At 37.1% G+C, this 24175-nt stretch overlaps 2 protein-coding genes across 2 annotated transcripts in view; both read right to left on the minus strand.

Annotated features, from left to right (window-relative positions):
- Positions 1 to 24175, minus strand: part of LOC131020541 (uncharacterized) — a 1142091-nt gene that overhangs the window by 226297 nt on the left and 891619 nt on the right. The gene's annotated exons all lie outside the window — the stretch shown is intronic.
- LOC131020396 (probable 2-carboxy-D-arabinitol-1-phosphatase) lies at positions 14318 to 18230 on the minus strand. The gene is made up of 9 exons (XM_057949175.1): positions 17679 to 18230; positions 16620 to 16725; positions 16320 to 16536; positions 16116 to 16234; positions 15463 to 15561; positions 15280 to 15318; positions 15092 to 15190; positions 14917 to 15024; positions 14318 to 14848 (listed from the first exon to the last, which is right to left on the minus strand). The coding sequence occupies exons 1-9, from the start codon at positions 18065 to 18067 to the stop codon at positions 14483 to 14485; spliced, it is 1542 nt and encodes a 513-aa protein (XP_057805158.1). The 5' UTR covers positions 18068 to 18230; the 3' UTR covers positions 14318 to 14482.

Genomic DNA, 24175 nt, shown 5'->3' on the forward strand with positions numbered 1-24175 from the left:
AAGGTACTTGATTGTAGAGTTTGCAAACAACTTCCCATACCTTTTTGGCTTCTTTGGAGTCTGGATGAAAGTTCCAGATTCTACAGATGGCTCTGCATTCTTTCTTGATCTTCTCTCTGTCAACACCATTTCTGAACCTTGGTGGAGCTGCTGCTTTCTTCTGAGGGTCAGGTATGCTTTGTCCATAAGCCTTATGAGCTTCCAACATTTGATGAACAGGTTCTTGTTCTTGTAAATGCATCAGGAAGTACTTCCAGGCTTCATTCCTGCGCTCCTTTTCACCTTGAATATCCGCAAACACCATCCATTTGGTGTAGCGTTCCTTGAGTTGTTCCCACCAGTCATTCAGCTTTGATGGTATCCATTTATCTGGTCTCTCAAACTTTTTCAGATAGGATACAATCAGTTCACTCTTGAGGTAATGCTCAAGCTTTTGACTTTCCTTCAGAGTTGAGCTGAATTCGACCGTTTTCTTCCTCTTCAGTTCTGATTCACTAGAAGAGTTTTCTCTGTCTCTCTTCCTGCTAGCTTCAACTGAGGCGAAGGTGGGAGCTACTCTTGCCGTGATTTCCTCAGCCCTATTTTCCATCTTTTTGAGAACATCGGGGAGCATGTCCGCTTCTTTTTGCATTCGTCTCAATATATCCTCTTCCCCCTTTTTGGCATCAGCTGGAGGAAGTTGGCTTTGTAACTCTTGAAGATCAGTGAGCATTTTCTGAACAAGAGCGGTGTCAGTCGATTCTTTGGTTTGTTGGAGTTCCCTTTCCACCTTTGCTAGTCGTTCCATTATAGGCTATACCGTGGTTGCAACAAGTACCTGAACCTCTGTTCTTGGCATGAACCTCTTTAGGAACTCAAGTTCCATTTCCTCGAGCTTTGTAGTTAGACTGAGGAAGTGTGTCTTCCTTTCAATCTCTGATTCGAGAAAGAGAGTGTAGAGTTCTTCGTGCTCTTTCTGTACTTTGGGAAAGCCAATCTTTGTATCAACCATTTCAAGCTTGTAATTGATCAGAGAATCTTTCTGTTTCTTCATCTTCAGCTGGATCTCCTTGATCAACTTGTCATGATGAATCATATCTTCGGTTGCCTGTTCTCCGACTTCTTTGAGCTTTTTCACGAATTTTTCACCATAGATTCGCTGCCCTTCAAGCTCGTGTCTGAGAGAGTCGATCTCAAGCCTTTGATCAGCAAGCTGATTCAGCAGTACATCCATTGGGTTTTCTTCAGTATCAGCTATCCTTAAGAGATGTCTGCGTGGCCGATTGTGCTTCCAGATAGTAAGACGCGTATCAGTTTCTTCATCTGAATCAAATAGAACAGGTCCTTCCGGGCGTTCGACGTGTTCTATTGGAATGTCGGATTCGTCAGAGGAGTTCTCCTCTTGTTGACGTTCTTCTTCAGTCTTGGATGTGGAAGCCTCAGCTTGATTGGATGAGGCAGGGTAACCAGTTCTTCCTTCAATAGGTTGCAGAATCTCTGGTTCTTGACTGATGTTTTGGCCTTCCGGTGGAATTGCCTCATCAGTGTTTAAGAACGTTGATGAAGTTGGTGGAGATTCGAAGATGTTATCAACTCGTTCTGGAATAGCTTTGTCTGCTGATCTCTCTTCTTCTACAGAAGGAGGAGTATCAATCGCCGTGATGCTCGTCGGATCCATTTCAGCAGTGACAGTCGGATGGGTGGATGGTGGCTCCGGTTGACTGATTGAGTCAGTCATTGGTTGATCATAGATGGCATGATCAACAACAGCTTCCTCCGGTTGTTGAATGACTTCCTCTGTGATGAGAGGCTCTTTCAGCACTTTTGAAGTTTCTGCTTCTCTGTTGTATGTCAAGAAGCGTCTGTAGTATTTGGAGGAGAACAAGTAGCTCATGGCGAAGTTGTCGAAGTCATGAATTACTTCCCAAACATTTTCAATTTGGAAGAGGCTGAGTAGGGAAGCCTCCTCCATTTCAAATGAGTCTTCAGCTCCAGAGCCGAGAAGACTGTTGATTCTAGGGCATGGCGCCGTTTTCAGCAGAGTATACGTTAGGAGTCTGTGAAGGTCCCGGTAGACTCCTTGAGACATATCCACATTTCCAATAATGCTTCGGAGGTGATTGGTGGCACATTGTTGAGCTTCAGTCAGAAAGTCGACTGCTTCCTGAGTTCCTTTCAAAGCAAAAGTGGGAGCTGATTCTGGTACACTCTCTACAACTGTTTTGCCTTTGGATCTAGGAGAGAATTTCCAAGGCATCTCTGTTGGTATTGACGGTTTCTTGGGAAGTGTGGTACGAGTACGTCGAGGTACTCTTGTGCGAGGATTTGATTGAGATGAAGCAGGGGTTTCAGAATCTGATGATGGAGGAGAAGAGATGTCGATTACCTTTTCCTTCGAGGAAGGTTTGGTATCTCTTCTGGCAATTTTGAAGAGGCGCAGGCTGTCTGTGAATTTGATCATCTGAGGCCAATGCACATACTTGTGCTTCTTTGTTCCTTCGATGATGATCTGAGATACTCTGTTCCCTTGTCGAACCATCATCACCGGTCGTGTGTTGTGGGCTTCATTGTACAGAAGCTTCAAGTAAGCTTCTTCCCAGTTGAAGCACTCCTTCTTCATCAGAGCAGCCATGACATGCTTCTGCGGTTGAGAAGCTTTGTCTGGAGTTCCCGTAGCGCCTATCCAGCATTTCTGGATAATCTTCCCCAATGTGGCAAATTCTGGATGAAGATGAGACAGAGTGATCTGACTCTTTGTTGATTCCGATTTATCCTTTAGCGCAGTCTTGAGGGTTTCATTTGCTTCATCATCAGTTAGTGAAGAGAGTAGAAATCCGTTGTTTGGGAGATTGAACAATTCCCCAACAATTTCAGAGACGTTGAGAGTCTCTTCAATACTTTTTGCTCCATCAATGATGCTGACCTTCGAGGTAAGTACTCCCGACTTGCTGAATTTGAGATTTTTGTAGAACTCTCTGACAGCTTCATCGAGCAAGTAATTTGGTTCACTTGTGACAAACTTCGTCCAACCATTCTGGCGAAGTATTTCAGAGACCTTCAAAAATTCTGGCTTCTTTTCAAATGATTCTTCATGTATTGTCTGTTCATATCTGACTTCTTTCTTCATTGAGGCTTCCTTCTCTTTGTCAGTCTTCTTCATGTCAGTATTGGCCATTTCGAACAGAATATCAGTGAAGAGAATTTCTGCAAAAGGGGATCTCACAGTAGATTGCTGTGGATTTGGAATGTTAGAGAGAATGTGCAGATGCGATGGAGAAGGTGGAATGGCAGTAGTAATGAAGAAAGTGTGATCGTGGGAGATGAACAGTTTCCTAGGGCAAACGAAAAGACGTGGGCGCGGTTTGAAATGTGCGCGCTAAATCAATTATAATAAATTTTGACGTCCGTAGTAAGTGCCCTACATAAAAATGCCTAGAAAAATGAGATATGCACTGATATAGAATATTTGTCATAATCATTTGCTGTAAATAGGCGGCGTGCAGTGTTTGTAGAGAATTGAAAAGATATGCAAAAAGGAGTTTTTTTTTTGGAAATTGAAAGTCTAAAGATGGACGCAATCTCTTCAGTCAGTCAAAATCACATCTAGGCCCTTTTAAAGATAGGACAAATAAATGATACGAATAGGTTCCCAACAAGTAGTAAATACAGTCAGTCAGGTCCTGAAGGAGAAAAACATGAACTTAAGCAGTGTTCCCCCTGAATAATGTAACCCATAAACATCGTGTGAAACGAGGCAAAAACTGAATAAGCATGAATCATCTATGAACACAGTCTAAATCAAAAGGAATCAAAAATACGGAAGATCATAACAAGGAAGAGCTAGCTAAGACAAACCAAGAACATCATACACAAAATAATGAGTTTCTGTTTAGATGACATTCCTTGTTCTTTCTTAGTCCTTAGTTGATGCGGAGTTGCTTGTTTGGCTTCCTTGGAGGACTTCCTTTTGATTCTTCAGTCAGCTTCCCTTTTCATTTCCTGTCCTCTTCACGTGTCTCCTTGTTACCAGATTCGGGGACATTGATGACTTTGTCCTGGACGTCCAATTATTGTTGAAGGTGAGTGACTGTTGATTCCAGAATCGCGATTTTTACTCTTAGCTCATACGAGACTTCTTCATGAATGAGCATCCTTTCTTCCAGCATCTGGACCCTTTCATCAGTGGTATTTTCAGTAGGCTCTTCTTCTTCAGATTGCTTCTCTTTTTCCGTTGCTCTTGTTGAAGCCGACTGATGAGGTGGAATTTCATGGTGGACTTCAAAGTCCTCATCATTGTCTTCTTTGAGAAGACCTCTGGAGGTGAGGTACAGTCTAAAGTTGGGTGCCCAGTCGTGGATGGCATCCCAAACATTTGTGACTCTGAACTTCTCAAATATGCTGTTTTCCAAAGTTTCTATCTCACCATCAGTGAGAACTTCATCAATCTCTTTGTATTGAGATTTGGGTAGAGTCTTGATGAAGATATAGAAGAAATAGCTGACAAGAGCTTGGAACTCTTCAGGATTCAGGGAGGCTAAGACTGTGGGAAAAAGGGTTGTGACACAGTGTTCGGATAGTTGTGTCACGAAGCTTTTGAGTAGGGCTTTTTGATTGACAAAGGTTGAGGATGAGGGAGCAGCATTGTCGTTAGAAACTTCATCAAACTTTTCTTTCTTGTTGAACCCTTCAAGACAGTAATGGAAGAAACCTCTAAGAGGAAGTTCTTCAGATTCTGTTTTCTTGTCAAAGGTTGCTCGAGTCTCCTCTGTCGGTTGATTTTCTTCATCTGCAGGAGTGACAGATGGAGTCTGTTGTTGAGGAGTTTCTGTGCTCGGCATTGGAACTTCTTCAGAAGATTTTGGAGCATTTTCTTCATGTTCCTCATTGTGGGATTTCAGTGGGGTGTCCAGCGAGATCTTGACTGGAGACGACATGCTATCGAGCTTTCTTTTGGTTGAGCCTCGAGTCTTGTATCGTGGCTCGGATGTAAGGAGAGGAATTTCAGTCGAGATGATGGAATTTCCTCTGAGTGAGCTATTCTGTTTTTCAAACAGATGAATGGTGGAAGACACTTGAGTAGTGTTTTTCCAGAAGCAAGGAGTCCCCTTAGCACTATGGAGGATGAGTGCTGAGACTCTTGTTCCTTGACGCAGATGTCTGGTGGAGTGAGACTCTTTCTTCTCTTCAGCGAGGATCTGAATATAGGCCTTCTCCCAGTTGAATGGGCCTTTCTGCATCAGGGCAATCAGCACAAGTTTGTGTGGTCGTGAGAGATGACCAGGAGATCCAAGAGTGCCGAACCAGCATTTCTTGATTATCTTTGCAATGGGTCTGAGATGAGTGTGAATTCTTGAAATGCTCAGAACATTGGTGATGATGCAATCGGCAGGTGCATTGCTTGTCAGTGCTTCCCTCATATGCTCAGTGGCTTCTTCGTCAGTGAAGAATGTAGCTGATCCATCAGTTGGAAGGTTGAACATCTCTCTCACAGCTTCAGATACATTGATGGACATCTTGGTTGATTCTGAGAAGTCTTCGTTGGTGAAAACAGAAATCTCTGTTTTAAGTTCACCAGTCGATTCATCCGTCTTGATGTTGTCGTAGAATTCTCGGATGATCGACTTGTTGAGAAGAAAACTTGGTGAACATTGGACGAACTTCATCCATCCATGTCGTCCTAAGATCTCATCGATCTTTTTGAAGTCAGCAAGCTGTTGGAGCGACTCCAGTGTTACCACAGATTCGTAACACACAACTTGTAGCGAAGCTGATTTTCCCATTTGGATTCTTTTAGAGGTTTTCTGCAAAAGTCTGAAGATTGATTCTCACAGAGATGGAAACAGAGAGAATTACAAGATATGACTTTGTTTGAAGTGTAAGTTCCCCCTGAGACTTATGACTGATTCTCCTTTGGTTTTGAATCCGTTGGCTGTTGTTGCATGCTTCTTTCTCGTTCCATCTTTCTTCTGTGCAGTAGTGATTCCTCACGAATCACTCTTTCAAGGACTTCTGACGTCGCTTTGAATTCTGTCTCTGTTTCCTTGAGACGTTGAAGAAGTTCTTGTTTCTGAGACTGAAGTAGTTTCAGTCTGTTGTTCAGTCTGTGTGCCTGAACATTTCTTTTGTCTGCTTCGTCTTCATCTGTTATGAAGTGATGCATGACAATCCATTGAGCATCTTGCACTTGATCAGTCTCTCTTATGATCTGTTTGTGCTCCCTAAGAAGATTTTCAAATCTTGTTCTTAGGTTTTGATACTCTAGTCGTGTTTGATCATATCTGCTCGTTGCTTCTGAATGTGAGTGGGTTGGACTCTGATTTTCTTCTGGAAAGATGAACCTTTCTTCTTCATCAGACTCCAATGATCCCATCTCAAGTCCGCTGATCCCTCGAAAAAATGTATGAACATAATCGCTGGAGGAATCCATCTTGTTCTTGTACATGGTTAGAGAATGAAGGTAGAAGCACACAGGAGACAGGATAAGGACACAAACCAGGCAGACACAAGGGTAATCTCAAGAAGAGATTTTTGATCAAAGACAACGTTTCCCCCAAATAGGATCTAGTTCAAGTATAACTAGTCAGAGACAGATAGTTCTTGCGAACAACCTGCTCTGATACCAATTGTTGGGTCCGGGGGGGTCTCGAATAGGTGTATGGGGGGGGAATACACCTATAGGCTATTTTTGTGACTATCTACAAACCTCAATCAGAGGGATCTCAGTCAGAGATAGAAACGAAACTTTACATGCAAACAAGACACCTGTTTAACCGAAATAAGTGTTGACCAACAGGGTTGACGACTGATACTGAAAGCTCTTCAGTAAAGAGTTATCAGTTAAGTCACTGGAACTTAACTGATCCACGTAAGGGCTTCAGTCGTGTTTGCAGAGATGAAGATGATATCTCTCTTCCTTACTATCAGAGGATAGTGAGTCAGATTGATATCATACGCAGCGGAAATTAAACTTAGTTTCGAATAGCCTCGGTGGAGCAGATAGTTGGATTAAGGTTTCTCTTTTCAGTTAGTCAGCATTCAGTTTTATCAATTGAAATAACACAGATATGAATGTAAAACTGAAAGCTGTAAATAACACAGAGACTTTTACGTGGTTCGGAAAAACTCTTTCCTACATCCACGGCTGGTTCATCAGACCAACAATCCACTCCGCAAGTGCTTCCCGGGTGCACTGCAAACCGTGAACTGAAGATAACTCTCTCTTCAGCACCTACACACCTCGCGTAGGGTTTCCCTACCTACACACCTCGCGCAGGATTTCAGCACCTACACAGCTCGTGCAGGATTTCCTTGCTAAGCACACCTCGTGCTCAGACTTCCCTATCAGAGTTCAGAACACCTTCTGAAACTCCGAGTCACTCAAACACTCTTATGGGGGAGAGGTTTAAACGAGTGCCAACTATACTTACAAAGAACAAGTTCTTTGAAGCAAGTTTGACCTTTGGCTTCTGGGTACACAGAATATATGCCTAGGGTCTAAGAGAATGTATGTAATCAGCAGTGACTGATTTTGGCTTTGAAATTCTCTTCTTCGATTCAAGCTTTGGGCGGTTTAAGCTTTAGGCTGAGTAGCTATTTCGGCAGAGCTTCAGCTTATGTCGTTGAATCGGTGAAGATTGAAGTGATCCTCGAGCGCTATTTGTAGGAGAACTCTTGAATAGATCCGTTGGCGTAAATCGTCCTCAAGATTTCTTCCGTTGGAGAGCAATTCGAATTTGGGCTGAGGCTTCAATCTTCGAGGTTCCTTGTCTGTGTGGAAACGGCTCTCTTTGATGGACAGGAGATGTGACATCTCTGAAAAGTAACCACCAGATAGGAATGACCTCTGCAGAGATAAGATATTGAGATATCTCTGCATTTAATGCGGCTGTACTTGAGCGTACGTGGCTTCCTCTGAACGTTGGAAGATCAGTCCTATGAGGAATGTTCAACTGATACTTGACTTTAGTATCAGTCCATGGCGCGCATTAAATAATCAGTCTTCAACTGATTCTTCAACTGATACTTCAGTTGGTAACTGCAGTCTTCAATCTTCAGTCTTCAGTCTTCGTTCTTCAGTCTTCAGTCTTTGACACCGCAACTAAACTAGAAACGAACTCTAACACTTGAGTTCAAAAACGATTCTAGTCTATTACATTTAAGTCCTATGAATTTTGGTATCATCAAAACAAGGGTTAGGATATTCCACAAGGTTCCCAACACCTTTTTTGCTAGGAGTGATCTGAGGCCTCTTTTACTTGTTGTTCTCTTTTTGTTTCTTCTTTGTACTTTCGTTTTTTCCTCCCTCTTGGTACCTCTGGTACCAAGTTTTCCTCCTTTTTAATTATAATTCCCTTTCCTGACCAAAAAAAAAAAAATCAAATTATGTAATATATAGTCCACTTTCTGAAAACACTGAAAGTTACGGTCGGGTTTTAACAATTAGCTCCACTTTTTAAGAGTCCATAGAGTCTCTCCACTACAGATGCTCTAACGGATTTGTAGTGATTCGAATAAAAGGTATTTTTTTTTTACATAAGTAAATAAAGAAATTTTAAAGACCCTACTACGATAGACTCGAACTCAAAACCTCAGATATTGGACATTAACCACTTACCACTAAGAACTCAGGACCTCAGATATTGGACATTAACCACTTACCACTAAGCCAACTCAGTCACATAAATAAAAGGTATTTCATTCATAAGATCGTTGCTCACCAATCGTGCTAATTCGAATGAACTTTTGAAATGAAATATTAAGTGATCATTATTTTATTGTTATTTTTATTGAACCCAAGTGATCATTATTTATTATATGATAGGAACAACTGAGATTGTTAGCCTTATAGACTATGTGACCAAGATAAAGTGATTTGGATTGGAACACTTAATCAAGGGGCTACTAATAAAGACAGGGCACCAGTCATAGTTTTAAATAACTTATTTTTTCCTAATAATAATTAGGGTTTTGATGAGTCAATTCTTGTGAGAAAAGCAATCTTTAGGCAAGCAAACTGCAAGTTGGTGGTAGGACATGAAACACAAAACCCGATTTTTTTTATTTTTTATTTTAATTGAAAGTTATCTTTTAGTTAATCTATTTTTTCGTAAAATTGTTCATATATATGTTTAGAAATTGGTGTTTCCACGTTGACCAAAAAATTATGCCCATGCTGTGATATATTTTGATATTTAATTTAGAAAAGGATAGTGATTTTTGGACATCTAAGTGTCTAAGACACCTTCTATAAAATCGATTTTTGCTTAATATTTAATTTGATCGATTTTTTGCTATTTAGTGATTTGTCTAAATGTCTTTTTCAAAATTAATCAAACTTATTTTGTAGTGATTTTCAGTTTTTATGGTTTCGAAATTTAAGCTATTCTTTTTTTTCAAAATTATATTATTGATTTGTTTCCACTAATTTGGAGATTCTCCTAAAAATAATCCTAGATTTGTTTACACATATTTTTTTTTTTTGAAAATTATGTTATTTTCATTTGATTCCACTAATTTAGAGATTCTCCTAAAAATAATCCTAAATTTGTTTTCACATATATTATTTTTTTTTAAAATTATTTTATTGAAAATTATAGAAACAAATGAATAAAATAATTTTGAAAACAAAAAATAGCTTAAATTTCAAAAATATAAAAACCAAAAAATCACTACAAAATAAGTTTGCTTAATTTTGGAAAGGATATTTTAGACAAATCACTAAATAGCAAAAAATCGATCAAATTAAATCTTAAGCAAAAAATCGATTTTTTGGAAGGTGTCTGAGACACTAGATGGCCAAAAATCTTTTCCGTTTAGAAAAATCTGCAAGTTAGATACGTAAAATCTTGAAAAATAACTAAGTAAAATTTGATCACGAGGCTATGTTGTGATTTACCCATCTTTTTTTTAAGTGTTTTGGATTTTCACTGTAAGATTGTTTGTGATTCTAAAATGGTTGGGAAAGATAATTACAATACTACTTCCTCTACTTCCTCTGTGGCAATAGTAATGTTTTTTTTTTTTTTTGGACGTCTCAATACAAATATCACATTCCCTTTTTAGTAATATATCATTTCTTTGTATCTGATATTTAAATAATTTCCATCAATCTATTTTATCTATTTTTTACACATTTCTTAATTTTTATGTTCAAAAATTATGGGACACTATTATTGAGACGGAGGAGTATTATTTTAGAACCCAAAATACACCAAATATTAGAGGTTTCGACATGGCATTGATAATTTTTTTTTAGACCCAAATTAATTTGGCCAGTTAAAATTTAAAAAGAATTACTTTCTGAAAATGTATTTAAACAACCGCAGTCTGACACTATCACCAGTTGAGAAAAGTAGATTTTTTGTTTCTAACAAAATCCAGAATTACAGATATCATTTTGCAATTTAAAATGGGGCCATGAAAAAGTTGAAGTGTCAAATTTGGTTAATAAAAAGAACAATAATAAAAAATATCTCCAATCTGGCCTTGATATCAAAATTAAAAAACTTAAATGTCATTTTCTGTATGTAAAGAAAAATCAACTACTCTTTTAAGGTCCTTGTTTATGAATTAATTAGTTAAAGTACAAACTGAAAAGACATCTCATCTGCTAGAACATGTGCAAATTACGTACTGCACCCCCTAATTAATTCTTAATTAAAAAGTCCAAACTGAGATTATAAACCATAATTATATTTAAGTCAAAGGGGAATTTTTTTTATTAGTGAGTGTATGTTTATGACAGCCTTGTTGCTTCTTGGAAGTTGTCGACATTAATTTTGTTTGTCTTTTTTTCAGGGTTAATAATATATTTAATTTGTGGTAATTTAGTTATTTTAATAAGAGAAAGCAACTTGGAAAATTCGTTGTTTCTTTTGCTGCCGGCTCAAGTCATTTTCTCGTGTCGACTCCACCTATTATATGAATTTCTTTCATTCCTTGTAGATTACTTGCCAGAGATAAATAAATAAATAAATAATGGGGGAAATGTTACCAACTTGCATTTCAAAATAATGATAAAAATAAATATAATAACATACTTATTTTGTGGGGAGAAAATGTAACCCACTTGCATTGTACCCCCTATTTTATTTGTTGTTTCGGGTGTAAATCCCGAAATTATCTTTAACCCCAATATTTTTCTATAAGATTCTCCCTAAAAAATGGATTTTACAACTTTTATTTTTATTTTTTGATAAAATACTCATTTAATTATGAAGCAATGAGGGTGCATAGTAAAACTTTTGGTGCCATATACAAAACTCATTTATTTATAGGATTGATTACATAGAAATTATTAAATTTTTAAAAAATTCTCATTTTGCATATCAATTTTTTTTTAAATTATTCAACTATTATTAATTATTCTCATTTTGTCATCTCACCCATTTTTTTTCAAACTTAATGCTGAAGTAGTCGTCTAAAATCTCACATGTCCAAATTTGATCACTAATTATACAATAACGTCAGTTTGGACATATTATAATGACACCATTTGTGTTTAGAATTGAAATCTAATTAAATTAGGGCACAAATAAAGAATAAGGGTTTATAACTAATGAGAGAATGTGAGAGGCTTGAAGCTGACGAGTGACGAGAGAAAGAGATAGAATTAGGAATCGACGGGTTCCAACTTCCAAGCAGACTCATGGAGCTGCAGCTTGCATTAGAGAGTGAAATAGGGGGTAGGGGAGAGATTTATGGCTTTTAATTATCTGTTGTAGAAACGATGTCCTTTCCATTCAACTCAACAATATAACGTCATTTCTTTAAAAAGTTTAAAGTATTGTGCAAAATGAGAATTCTTTAAAATTGAATAATTCCATTAACCCTTATTTATATTACCCTTTTTTATTTCGATTGAATATGTATGTGGCTGCTAATCTCAAGTGTTTAGTGGGGGACTTCCCAATCACTTATCTGTGCATTAAGCTTGGGGTTAATCTATCCCGGGCGGTGGATTGAAAGTATGTGGTTGGTAAAGTGAAGAAGAAGATCAGCAGCTGGAAGAACAAGAAGATTTCTTTCGCCGGAAGATTAACCTTGTTAAAATCGGTTTTATTTTCAATCCCTATCTATCAACTTTCATTTTCCAAGATTCCGAAATGCATCCTTGCTGAAATTCGCGCTTCTTTGTGTAAGTTTCTTTGGGGATGAGGCTTGGAGGAGAGGAAAATTCACTGGGTCAAGTGGGAGGAGATGTGTGTGGATTATAGTAGTGGGGGCCTTGGCCTAAAAAACCTTGAATGGTTCAATGCGGCACTATTAGCCAAATGGCTATGGCGGTTTTTGGTGGAAAAAGAGCCTTTGTGGACTCGGGTTATTAGGACGCGCCATGGTAACCTCAACTGGGATGACGGGGGCTTTCGGGTGGAGGGGAATGGGAGGATGAGAACAGGTTGGTGGAAAAACATTTTGAAACTGAGCTGGGGAGAGGAAGGAAAGTGGCTTAGGGGGAATTTGGAAATCCAGTTGGGGGAGGGGGATTCGGTCTTATTTTGGCATCATTTTTGGGCCGGAAATGAGAGACTCTCGGACCTTTTCCCTAGACTTTTTCGCCTCAATAATAACCAGGAAGGTTCAATTAAAAGCATGGGAGAGTGGATCGGGGGAGAGTGGAGGTGGAAGCTCAGTTGGAATAGAGTTTTGAGGGATAGAGAGCAAGAACAGGTGCATCGGTTATCTGATCTTATCAACAACTTTTGTCTTACAGATGGGAAACCGGATGTTTGGAAGTGGAAAGCTACTTCGGATTTCACTTTCTCAGTCAAGTCGGCCTACAAGGCTATTAGTTTGATGGCGAATCCCACAAGCACTGGAAGGATGGAGAAGGAGATGTTGACTATCTGGAAAGCCCCAGCCCCCCTTAAGGCTGTAACCACAGCATGTAAATTATTCAAATGAAGACTACGAACATGTGATAATCTTCTGAAACGACAGGTTCCAATCCAAAACTCCGAGGCTTTGTGTGTGTGGTGTAAGTTGAAGGAAGAATCGATCGAACACACTTTCTTTGCTTGTCAAAATTCGGACGACCTCTGGAAAAAGATCATCCTTTGGCTTGGTCAGCAGACGGCGCTGCACCGTAAGGTGAAAGATCACTACAATGCCTTCACAAATCTGGGGAAAAAGGAGGATAAGCGCTTCCTGCGTGGAGTTTGGATTTGCACGACTTGGGTCTTACGGAAAGAGAGAAATGAATGCAAATTCAATCAAGGCAAGTGGAATGGAGAGAAGTTGTTTGCAGAGATAAAATCGAGGCTTTGGGGATGGAAGACGACTTACAAGATGTCGATTTCTACCTCGGATTTTAGGAACTGGTTCATGACAGCTTTCTCTTAGGCTTTCTTGTGCTGGTTTTGGGTGTCTTTTGAAACTTGAGTTGATACTCTTGTTCTCTTGCATGTATCCCGGTACTTCTGGTACCTTTTCGTTTTCTATATATATCATTTTTCTGATAAAAAATAAAAAATAAAAAAATAATCTAAATAGCTATATTGTTTTGATGTGATTATGATAGCGCAGTTTGTAAATATTTAGCTAGGTCAAATACACAGTTTCAGAATAATTTTAAAATTTATCACTATTTTTAATAAAGAAGCAAGTTACATCTGATTGCAACGATAACTTAATATCCCTACTTTAAGAATATATAGAATTTTTATATCTTATTCTTCCTGTCGATAAGGCAACAAAAATTCCTCCATAATCATCTTTTAAAGTTTGAACGATCCTATATTTATTTACAGTTTGACATTTCCGTTTAGGCCCACTTACATAATTGTCAACTTATGGTTCGAGTCCATTAATGTCACACCTAATATTTTTCTACATAATCTGCTTACAATTTAAACCTATCTCCTCATCTTCTGCTTTTTTTTTCTTGTTATCTTGTAAATTGATATGCACAACTAGAAGGCATTAATAGCAGAAGAATATCCTTTTCCCAATTTACTTAAAAACCTTAAATGGCATGGTAATAAATTTCGATTTTGGTAAAATTAATGAGGAACCTACATATGAAATCCAAATGAACAAATCTAATGAAACATAACATTATAATTTATAGGAAGAAAAAAAAAAAAAACCACATTTAACTTGTTTAGGTTTGTCTTTAAATGGTAATGACACTCGTCAGCAAAATATTTGTGTTGGAAGACGGCTAAAATTTCAAAGGGCTTTTTGTGGTCCATATCTCTCAATTGGGCCACCAAAATTCATGGTCACTTTCAAGAAATTTTACCTCTTAATACTAAATAAATATAAATGTGAACCTCTATTTTATATCGAGGTGATATTTTTTCTCGAAGAGAAATAATGAAATAAGAGAGGACCTTAATTTTATCTCGAACCCTCTTCTAGCTATTTAACATGAATTGATAAATTTTGAATTTATACATCTATTGTGTATTAAATTCTTTTTTATGTACTACTAGTATTTAAGTCCATAAAGATTACAAAGCTTTCCTCTTGTTTTCTTAGGAATTTCTCTTATTTACTAGACTCAAAAGTCCTCGTCGTCGAGCATCGATCTGGTGATCGGTATCGACCAGCGGCCGAGATGGGCGGTGTAGTTGATGCATCGGATGACGCCCCTCCCGGCGGGGCCGTCGGGGAAATCGACGACGCTGATGCTGCCCGCATCAAGATGGAAGGATCCCAGCCACTCCTTGGTGAGATTCAAGCAATGCCCCATGATTGCAATGTTGAGAGCTGGATGGCCAACTGCAACAACAACATCTTCACCCTCCGATGCTCCTCCCTTTGACACCTCATCCACCAAACTCTCCCACGCAGCCCTCGATTGGTCCCACAACGCCCACGCCACGTCATCCTCGGATCCCCTCAACCAACCGGGCTGCGTCAAGTCCTGCAGCAAACAAGATTCACAAACATGGCCTAGAGAGCCCGCATAGGGTTTGATTGTTTCTTTCTTACTTGTTTCGTCTGCTTAAGAATGCTGTCGACATCAAGATCCGGTATCTGCTTCATCTCCACATAGCGTGGCACGCAGTCGGCTCCCAAGCAGTCAGCAGCTTCTTGAACCTACAGACTACGTATCAGATCATGCAATAGTCTCTCTTATCTCTTAAATGAAAAGAAACCATCTTACTTTGGAAATTGCATTTGCTGTCTCAAGGGCTATTCTTGCACTGCTGCTGACAATGGTTCTCACCTTGACATCAAGAAGTAGCTCTGCAGTTTTCTGTGCCTGCTCTTTTGTAATGTCACGGATTAGAGAATATCCAATCTGCAGTAACTAGCTAGCAGAAGAAGCATGATGTAAGAAAACTGCAAAACCTGTATCATCCCAAGCATGTTCATTGGTCTGTCTGCGCCCTGATGAAAGACAAGCGCGTCACTTGTAAAATTAGCACGAACCAGAAATGGACTTATGAATCAGATCATTAAAACAAATAGGATGAGTCTAAGTTGAAGGATTTAATGCTACATATCAGAGATCGCCACAGTTGAGTTCATTACCTGCACGTCGTTCTGAGGGAGTCCGTGAGTGACAAGTATAATCCGCATACTGGCTTTCCTTCCTGCAGAGCTTCCGGAAGCTAAAGGAGAACTCGGGGTCTGCATCATTACATTCAAAGTGTGTGAACTTCAAAGCAACCTCAGTAAAGCTTAAGAAGGACGAGCTACAGCTGATTCAAACGACGAATCAAGCTTTGTGATTGTAAGTTATCTACATAATGATTGTTAATCTTGCATTAGATAAAGAGTTGTTGATTCCTCATAATGCAAGCAAAGAAAGTGAGATCACATAGTTTATGATATGAAGGTTATACAAGATAAAGGTGAACTGAGATTGTTTATTCCTCTTGATCACTCTGAGAGAGAAAGAGAGAGACTGGTACTGCAGAAAATAGAATACTGTTGCTGGCATTTACCTAAGGAAGACTAAGGGAAACTAGATAACAAATCGATCGAGATAAGTTGATTAATCGAAGCAGTTTAAACGTAGAATTGCACGCACCCCATAGCACAGAGAAGCAATAGTGATCTTTAATCAGTTCTCCTTATTCATCACCAATTTTCTCAACCAATAATTTGACAAATTAAGATACAACAATAAGAAACAACTTAAATCGATGCTCATTCATGAGTAGGTTGAAACCGTTGAATACCTGGTTAAGACGATTAAGACATATCTGAGGTGAGCCCCCTTCAGGATTTGGAGTGAAGTCCAACACACTCACACCACAATTGCTCTGAAGTAGAATCCTAAAGTACTCCGTGCCAAGTCCTACTTGTAACCAAACATACATAGATTATTACAGCAGAAAAGGCGACACACATTCACATATGGCTGACAAAAAGAAACATAGTACCAATAGCTGTGGCGACAAGTGCCTGGTTGACAGCATTATGAGCAACTACAAGTATCGATTTGCTTTCATGAGTAAGGATCTTCGTCCAACAGCTTCTTGCTCTCGACCATAGTTCCCTCACCGGATAATGACCATCAATGTTGAAATTTGGTGCATCTATTTGCCATTGACGAAAGGCTGCACCGTACTTAGCTTTCCCTTCGTTCTTCAAAAGGCCCTATAAAGAGCAACGACTAACGAGAGTTGATTCCAAAATCTAATCCGGCATGCCAAACAAAAGACATCAGCAAAATCACTAACTTGAAATGAGTAGAGATCAATTTCCCTCAAGTTGGAGTCGGTTATGATCTCCTCCCCGCGAGAACTCCATATGATCTCCGCAGTCCTCTTTGATCTAATCAGCGGGCTGCAATGATCGTAGCCACACAGATGATAGTTTTATGTGACAAAGAAACTAAACAGATGCAAGAACGTGTTACGTGATTATGAAAAAGAAAAAAAAAGTAGAAATGCAGTCAAGTAACTAAGATTGTAGAATAGCCTATGGCATTTGCTCATTTTCTAATATCAACTACACCAATTCACAAGAAAGAGCCAAAGCTTCTAATAAGACAATCTCATATGTTCGAAGCTTCAAGGCTCGTTAAACGACAGCATACAACTGAGGAAGTTTTTACCAAACAAAAATTCATCTTAGGAAAATAGTAGCAGCCAAAACCATAATTTTTTCCTCTTTAGACGCCAAGACAACCCCAGATTCGAAATATTAAGAAAATGTGTAATTTTCCATATACAAAGACTAGGAATCCATGAAGAAACAACCATACATACTAAATATCTAAACCAGAATAACAGTTAAACTAACATAAAAGTAAAGGGTAATTGCGCTTACATACACGAACTTTCACCAAATTTTATTTTTACACACGAACTAAAAATTCTACTCCAAATACATGAACTTTCAACTATTCAGTTTTTTACACGATTGTCAATTGCCTCCATATTAATGTTGTAGGGGACACCTTAAATGTATACGTGACTTAAACAGTCAAAGTACTAAACGGCATAGTTAGATGTCTATGCCACTTCAACTAGTCATGATTGCATTAATTTGTCATTTCAGAATGTATTGTAAGTTCGTGTATTTGGATTCTCGATTTTTAGTTCATGTACAAAACCAAAACTGGGTGAAACTTGGTGTATCTAAAAGCAATTATCTCTAAAATTAACTTCAACACTAATCTAGTCGCAATTTCAACGCCAAAATTAATACAGGCTCGATCCCACAATGTTGCACAATAAATAATCAATTGGAGTACTACTTAATTGAAGGAAAAGAGTTAAAGTGGCACAAAATACCTGGAGAAGCAAACATCGAAGGAATCATCGAGAAGCATGAGACGCGATGTCTCGGCCTGAGATTCGCCCTTCTGGGTGAGCACCGAGAAATCGGAGCTGCCCTGGATGCGGCCCTCCGCATTCCACGTGCTCTGGCCGTGCCGCACGAGCACCACCCTCTTCGCCGCCGTCACCGGCGGAAGAGCTATGCTCTCCCAGCTCGCCGGCAGCTCGCTCCTCCCATCCGACGGCGATGCTGGAGGCACCTTGATTTCCTGCAGGCTTGATGAGGAATTGAAGAGATGAAGAATTCTCGAGGGTGTGTAAGTAGGGCGGCGGCGGGAGAAGTCGTTGGTTTTGCGGAGGGGAAAGAGGTGGGACGTTAGCGCAGTGGAGCAGGAGGAGGACATTGCTTCTTTCTGATTGGAATTTGGAATTCTTTTTCCTTTTTTTTTTTTCTTAGGCTGATATTTTTTGCTCTTTGTTTTTGGCGGTAAAAGACAGTGACAGTTATTTTCTTTTCTGGTGGTTAAGTTAAGTCGTTGCTCTTATTCATGAAAAGCCCAAACTCAAGTTGGGAGTTACTCCAATTCACGAGGCCCGGTGAGGTTTCGCTCAGATTATATATTTTTTAAAATAATTTAAATAAATGTTATTAAAATATATTTTTCTTTAGAAGAATAAATTTCTTATAATCTTATAAGCAATAATTATTTTATAAAAATAAATTTATTATGATTCTTATTATAAACTTTTTTTAATTCATCTGTTTTCAATTCTTTCTCTTTAACTCGTAATTCTCTCTCTAACTTATACCCATAATTATTCAAATACTTTAATAACTTGTAATCTCTTTGGACATTACATTGTATAAGCTATTAAAGTAGATTTAGCCAAACAACCTCTTAATCCAATTCAGTAAAGGAACCTGGAAGCCCAAACTGAAGATGGGCCTGTTCAAATGTAGCCTCATATTTGATCTCTCCCTCTCTCATTAATTGTGAAGATTCACTATAAATGTGTCCAACTCAGTTTGAGTTAAAATCGAGTATTGCTAAGTTCAAATTTAGTTCGTTTATTATGGAATCAAATTGTGCTTAAAAGGCAAGCTCCGAAATTAAACGAAACAAAAAGCTTAAAAATACCATAACTGAACACGTGGAATTGATAGTTATAATTTGAGATTTCATTTTGCAGAATGCTAGCTAGTATTATCATAAAGCTTGATTTAACTGGCGAAGTCTGTTGTATGTTATTTTGATCAATGATGGGATGTCAAATCAAATATGAAAAATAAAGGCATGTTTCTTGTCATGCAAAAGTTGCAACTTATTTTGCATCAAGCATCATGTTATGCGACAACAAGACATGGGAAGAAAATTAGAGGAAGAAGATAAACACAAAAATACAAAGGGAAAAACAATAAGTTTTGTAATAGTACATGATACTGCCACTTCTACTATCATGTGTTATTTTAATTTAATATAGAAAATATTAAAATAATTAATAGAAGTAACATGAAAATCCAGATATCCAACTAGGCTAGGCTACGAGCAAAGAAGGGTCCTTATTACAACCTGTTTTTTGAATCTTATTCAATTCTTCTTTATTTGGATCAGATAATGACTTCCCTATTTATAGACCTAATTAATTACAACTAGACTATAGTATGATTGGTCATAGTTTGCAATGCAGATCTAAGTTATGGTTGAGTAAAACTGATGTATGCATCTTTCACAAAACTGATGTATTTTATCGTATGCAGCATGTAAAGAATTATATTTGTGCATGATTTACATTTATGAAAATTATAAAAGTTTGTTTAGTGTTGTATTTTAATTTGAAATTTATATTAATCTTTAACGCGTGAAGAGACATTGAAATAAACAAACCCAAGAATATTTGACCAAAATCAGTATTGCCGAGAATGGAAGAAGAGTGATTTGGTTGAAGGCCTTGATCCTTAATTGATATCTTTGATTGATTATCTTGAATCCTTGATTAGTGGAGATAAAGAGTAATCCGATTGATATATATATTTTTTTTATATTTAACTATCAATAATTTTTATTTCGTCTCTAATAGTAAAGCATCAACATTTGAATATTTAGGATAAACTTACATATCACGTAACGTCTTTCAATTTTGAATCAATTTCTCTAATCAATCTTTTGGCCCTACAATTCTTGATAGTGGACGTTTTTTGGTTTGTTTATTTCCTTTATTTACACAATTATTTTAGGAAATGAATCATTGATTGATAATAAAACTTTTAATTGTTCGAATGCTTTTGATTACATATTAAAATGACACGGTTTTAAATCTTTGACATGCATTGTTCGTCTACTTTTTTTTATATATAGTATAAATTTACAATATTAGATAGAGAAATTAAAAGGTCGCGCCACAAGGGATTCGAACCGAAGAGTCGAAGACCTTTGGCCTTAGGTATTAAGCCTTTACCGCTTAGCCAACGCACGCACACATGTAAGTAAATTTTTTTTTATTTTTTTTTTGAGATTATTGATATAGAATTGCATTAATTAATAGATGCTATTTAAATAGCACAAGTAGTATTCCTGAAGAATATTACATTCAAAATCTTAAATTGATTTTATTAAAGTAGCACAAGTTATATTTCCTGAAGTATATTACATGTTTTAAGAGCAAGTAAATTAAACATTTGAATAACATATCCTTAATTCTTTAAACACTCAATTCGTATTATCTTCTATATTCTCTCATTTCTCTCCAGTTTATAACAAAAAGATATTAACTAACATTATATGCATCAATTTTTTGTTGAACTAACCTTCACTAGTGTTTTTTTTTTAGGGAATAGTTTTTGGATGATGGATAATCTTATTTTAATTTTTAAGGGGAAATGATAGGTATTTTTAATTAATTATACTATTTTAAATGTTAAGAATCATTACTAATCGTGAAAATTTAGATTATAATATATTAGTATTCTAAAAAAATTATAATATTAGAGTATCCAAAATCACAATCACAATACAAAATCCCGTCCAATTATATTGGTCAATGTTCCCCTTGTGCAGGTACCAACGACACTTGGATTTGGCTGGCTGCACCGGACGGGAATTTCAGTACCAAGTCGGCATACACAACGATCAAAACCAGAAGGAGCGAACCAATTAGACAGGTCATTGACGCAAAGACCCTCAATGCTGTTTGGAAGGCTAAAACTCCACATAAAGCCTCGATGACAGCATGGAGAATGCTGAAAAATCGTCTCCCGACATGCGATAACTTGAGGAAAAGGAAGATTCCGGTGAGCGAGGAAGACTCGAAGTGTGGAGAGTGCGGTGGGGTGGAAGAATCGATCAATCACCTCTTTCTTCTCTGCCCAAAGACGGAGGAGGTGTGGAATGAAATTCAAAAATGGCTTGGCATCACAACAGCTAGGCCATTTTCCATCGACAAGCACCTTGGTATGTTTACGAGTTTCAGAAATGATAAGAAGATTCAAAACTTGCTCTTGGCTATTTGGGTGGGATGCATTTGGATTTTGTGGAAAAAAAGAAATGAGAGACGTTTTCATAGTCAGGATTGGGCGACAAAAACTTTTGTTTGGGAGATTAAGACTAGAGTGTGGTGTTGGAATAGGATTTTGAGGATCGTTGACAAAGAGATCGAGTTGGACTCATGGTGTTCCAACGATTTAATTTGTAAACTGTTGTAAGTTCTTCGTGGTACTGCTGGTACCTCCCTTAATGATATTAATTCTTTTTCTGATAAAAAAAAATACAATTGTGAAACTAACAGGATAAGTTAAAATTGAAAGAACTATACTTATGATAATAACGTATTATAAATTTATAATGTCATATATGGATCACATTGTTCAATTATATATGTTGTAAGATTATATATAGTTTATTAAAAAAAATTATAAGGTATTAATGAAATTGAATATAAAGATTAGAAAATAATACTCCTTCCGTCCACAAAAGAACTTCATATCTTTCATTTTTGGGACGTCCACAAAAGAACTTCCTACCTATTTTTGGACTATACCCCATCATTTATAATCCTCTTACTTTTCACTTTTCACAACTCCCAATATTAATTATAACACTTTTTCACCACTCCCAATACACTCAACTACCTTTTATCCACTCTCAATACACTCAATAATATTTTTTCTTAAAACCTGTGCCACTCCCTCCTAGGAAGTTCTTTCATGGACGGAGGGAGTATGAATCAATATAATGGTTAGAATAGTGTCACGTATTGACCATGTTGTTTGATTATTTCATAATATTGTACTATAATGTAACAAAATTATAAGATATTCGTAAGATTATAAATAAATATAAAAAAAATTAATATGAAATGAATATAATGGTGAAAATAGTATTACACGTTCACTTGACAAGGAACGTCCGACACTAGCCAAGGGACGCTCGATGCCCGATGCCTGCAAGAGGCATCTGCCCATTACCGGACACCTGATAACACTCATTTTTTCATGTTTTTAATTTTCTTAAGATGCCAATTTTGTAGGGAATTGAGTATTTGATGGTTATTAATTTTGCGCTTAAATTTGATTTATTTTATGAAATTCTGATATGTGTTCGTACTTTGATGGATTTTTTTCAGAAATATTGAGGCTGAATTAGGTTGAATGATCTGATTGAAAGTTGAATTCGTCTCAATATAATTTTGCGAGCGAGCGCAAACGAATCGCAAATTAGAGTTCAAACGAGGGAGATATGATCAAAACAAAAAATCAATGCGAAGTAGTGCAAAAATGGCGCCCAGAGAGTTGTCTGTCATTTTTGCAGAGTTTCAGCTTAAGTGTTTGAATCGGTGAAGATTGAAAATGATCATCGAGCTCTATTTATAGGCAAAGTCTTGAATAGATCCGTTGGTGAGATGGTCTTCAAGAATTCGGTCGTTGTTAGATAGATTTGAATCTTGGGCGAGAAACTTAACTGCTGACAACGTATTAAAATCACAGGCTATTTCGAAACAAAAGTTTTCCGTTGCGTGTGTTATTAGATTCGAATTGTGTTTTTTCAATCAGTGGCCAAATATTGTGTTTCCTTCTTTAAAATGACTATTTCAAAAGCGCTATTTTTCTCGAATCGTATTTGATAACTAATCAAATAAAAAAAATATTTATATTTGTATTCGAATAATAAATTTTCGTATTCAAATATCAAAAATTCGATTCGAATTAAAATTATTTGATTCATTTTCATACCTAGGAGAACATGCACCAACAAAATAATACTCCATAAAAAGGCATGAAAATTGAGGCTTTTATGTAATTGTAGATTTTCGAAAGCCAAAAAGGGGAGTTGCTTTCTGCAGTGGGGCATTTATTTTTTCTCGAAAAATACAGCTAGCATCACTACTTCTCATCTTTCTCTTAACACTATCAAAATAAAGAGAGAAAAGGGGGAAAATAGGAGGAAAAAAAATGAAGAAAGAGGGAAGGCCTTTTGCTCAGTTCCACTACATTCTTCAATCACCCTACCTGGACACTTCTTTTGGGACATACAACTGCAAATGCTCCCCTTTTTGTGGTATATTCGTTTCGGTTTTATTTATATTTATGTTTACAAATCTTCGATCAAGCTGATGCACAACCTTTAAACAAACGAGTGGAGTTCAAATTCGAATAATATATTAATTAAGATTAAGAGTGTATTTTAAGTATTTTTCAAAAAATTTATGAGTTTTTAACGAGTTTGTATTCGAACATCATTTATACGATCTGACGAGCCGAACTCGAGCTCAAGCTCGAGTTCAAATTTAACATTATCGAGCATTATACGAGTCTAGCTCGAATTCGGTAAGTCAGTGACGAACCGAATTCGATTAACAAGAAAGAATCTCCAAATCGAACTTGAATCGAACCCAAATATTTAAATATTTAAACGAATCGAGCTCGAGTTTGTTGGTATTCGGTTCAACCCGACTTGTTTACGGTCCTAATTAAGGTTATCATGTGGACAGAGACCTCGGTGGTTACAATTAATAGTTATTAGCTTCATCTAAATATTATTTTTGAGGTATTGTTAAACTACTTTTTTCTGGAGATCTTTAAGTTGATTTAATATTGATGGAATTGGATACCAATTTAGTTGGGCGGAAATTCAAATTATAAAAGATTGTATTATTGATGGCCCATAAGCGTGAGCCCATTTTCATCAACTTACTATTTGACGTGTCGTGTGTGATTGTATCACTAACTTATTGCTAACAAATAAGTATACATCCCAAATTGAATTTATTGAACCTGTGATTAAAAAAAAAAAATGAATTTATTCAATACTCATGAAAGTAACATACAAGAGATTGAAATTGAAAAAGAGAGAGAGAAATAGGGAAACAAAATGTGGAATTGAATTGTTGACATTTTATTTTGGGGTGAAATTTGAAAAAAATTACAATTTTCACTTGAATTTTTAATTAAGATAAAAATATATAAATTTATATTTTAGTAGTAATTTTCACCTGAGTTTGACTTCCAGCTAAATTAG

Source organism: Salvia miltiorrhiza, chromosome 1 (genome assembly GCF_028751815.1).
Source record: "Salvia miltiorrhiza cultivar Shanhuang (shh) chromosome 1, IMPLAD_Smil_shh, whole genome shotgun sequence".
NCBI lineage: Eukaryota > Viridiplantae > Streptophyta > Magnoliopsida > Lamiales > Lamiaceae > Salvia > Salvia miltiorrhiza.

Bases quoted from the DNA above. Each gene is read 5' to 3' on its own strand.
- LOC131020396 (XM_057949175.1), bottom strand. From the start codon at position 18,067: ATGTCCTCCTCCTGCTCCACTGCGCTAACGTCCCACCTCTTTCCCCTC. The intron at 15,562-16,115 runs GTATTCAACGGT...GTAATGATGCAG, and splicing joins GTCTTAATCGTCTTAACCAG to ACCCCGAGTTCTCCTTTAGC. The intron at 15,319-15,462 runs GTAATGAACTCA...GTCTTTCATCAG, and splicing joins TCCCTCAGAACGACGTGCAG to GGCGCAGACAGACCAATGAA.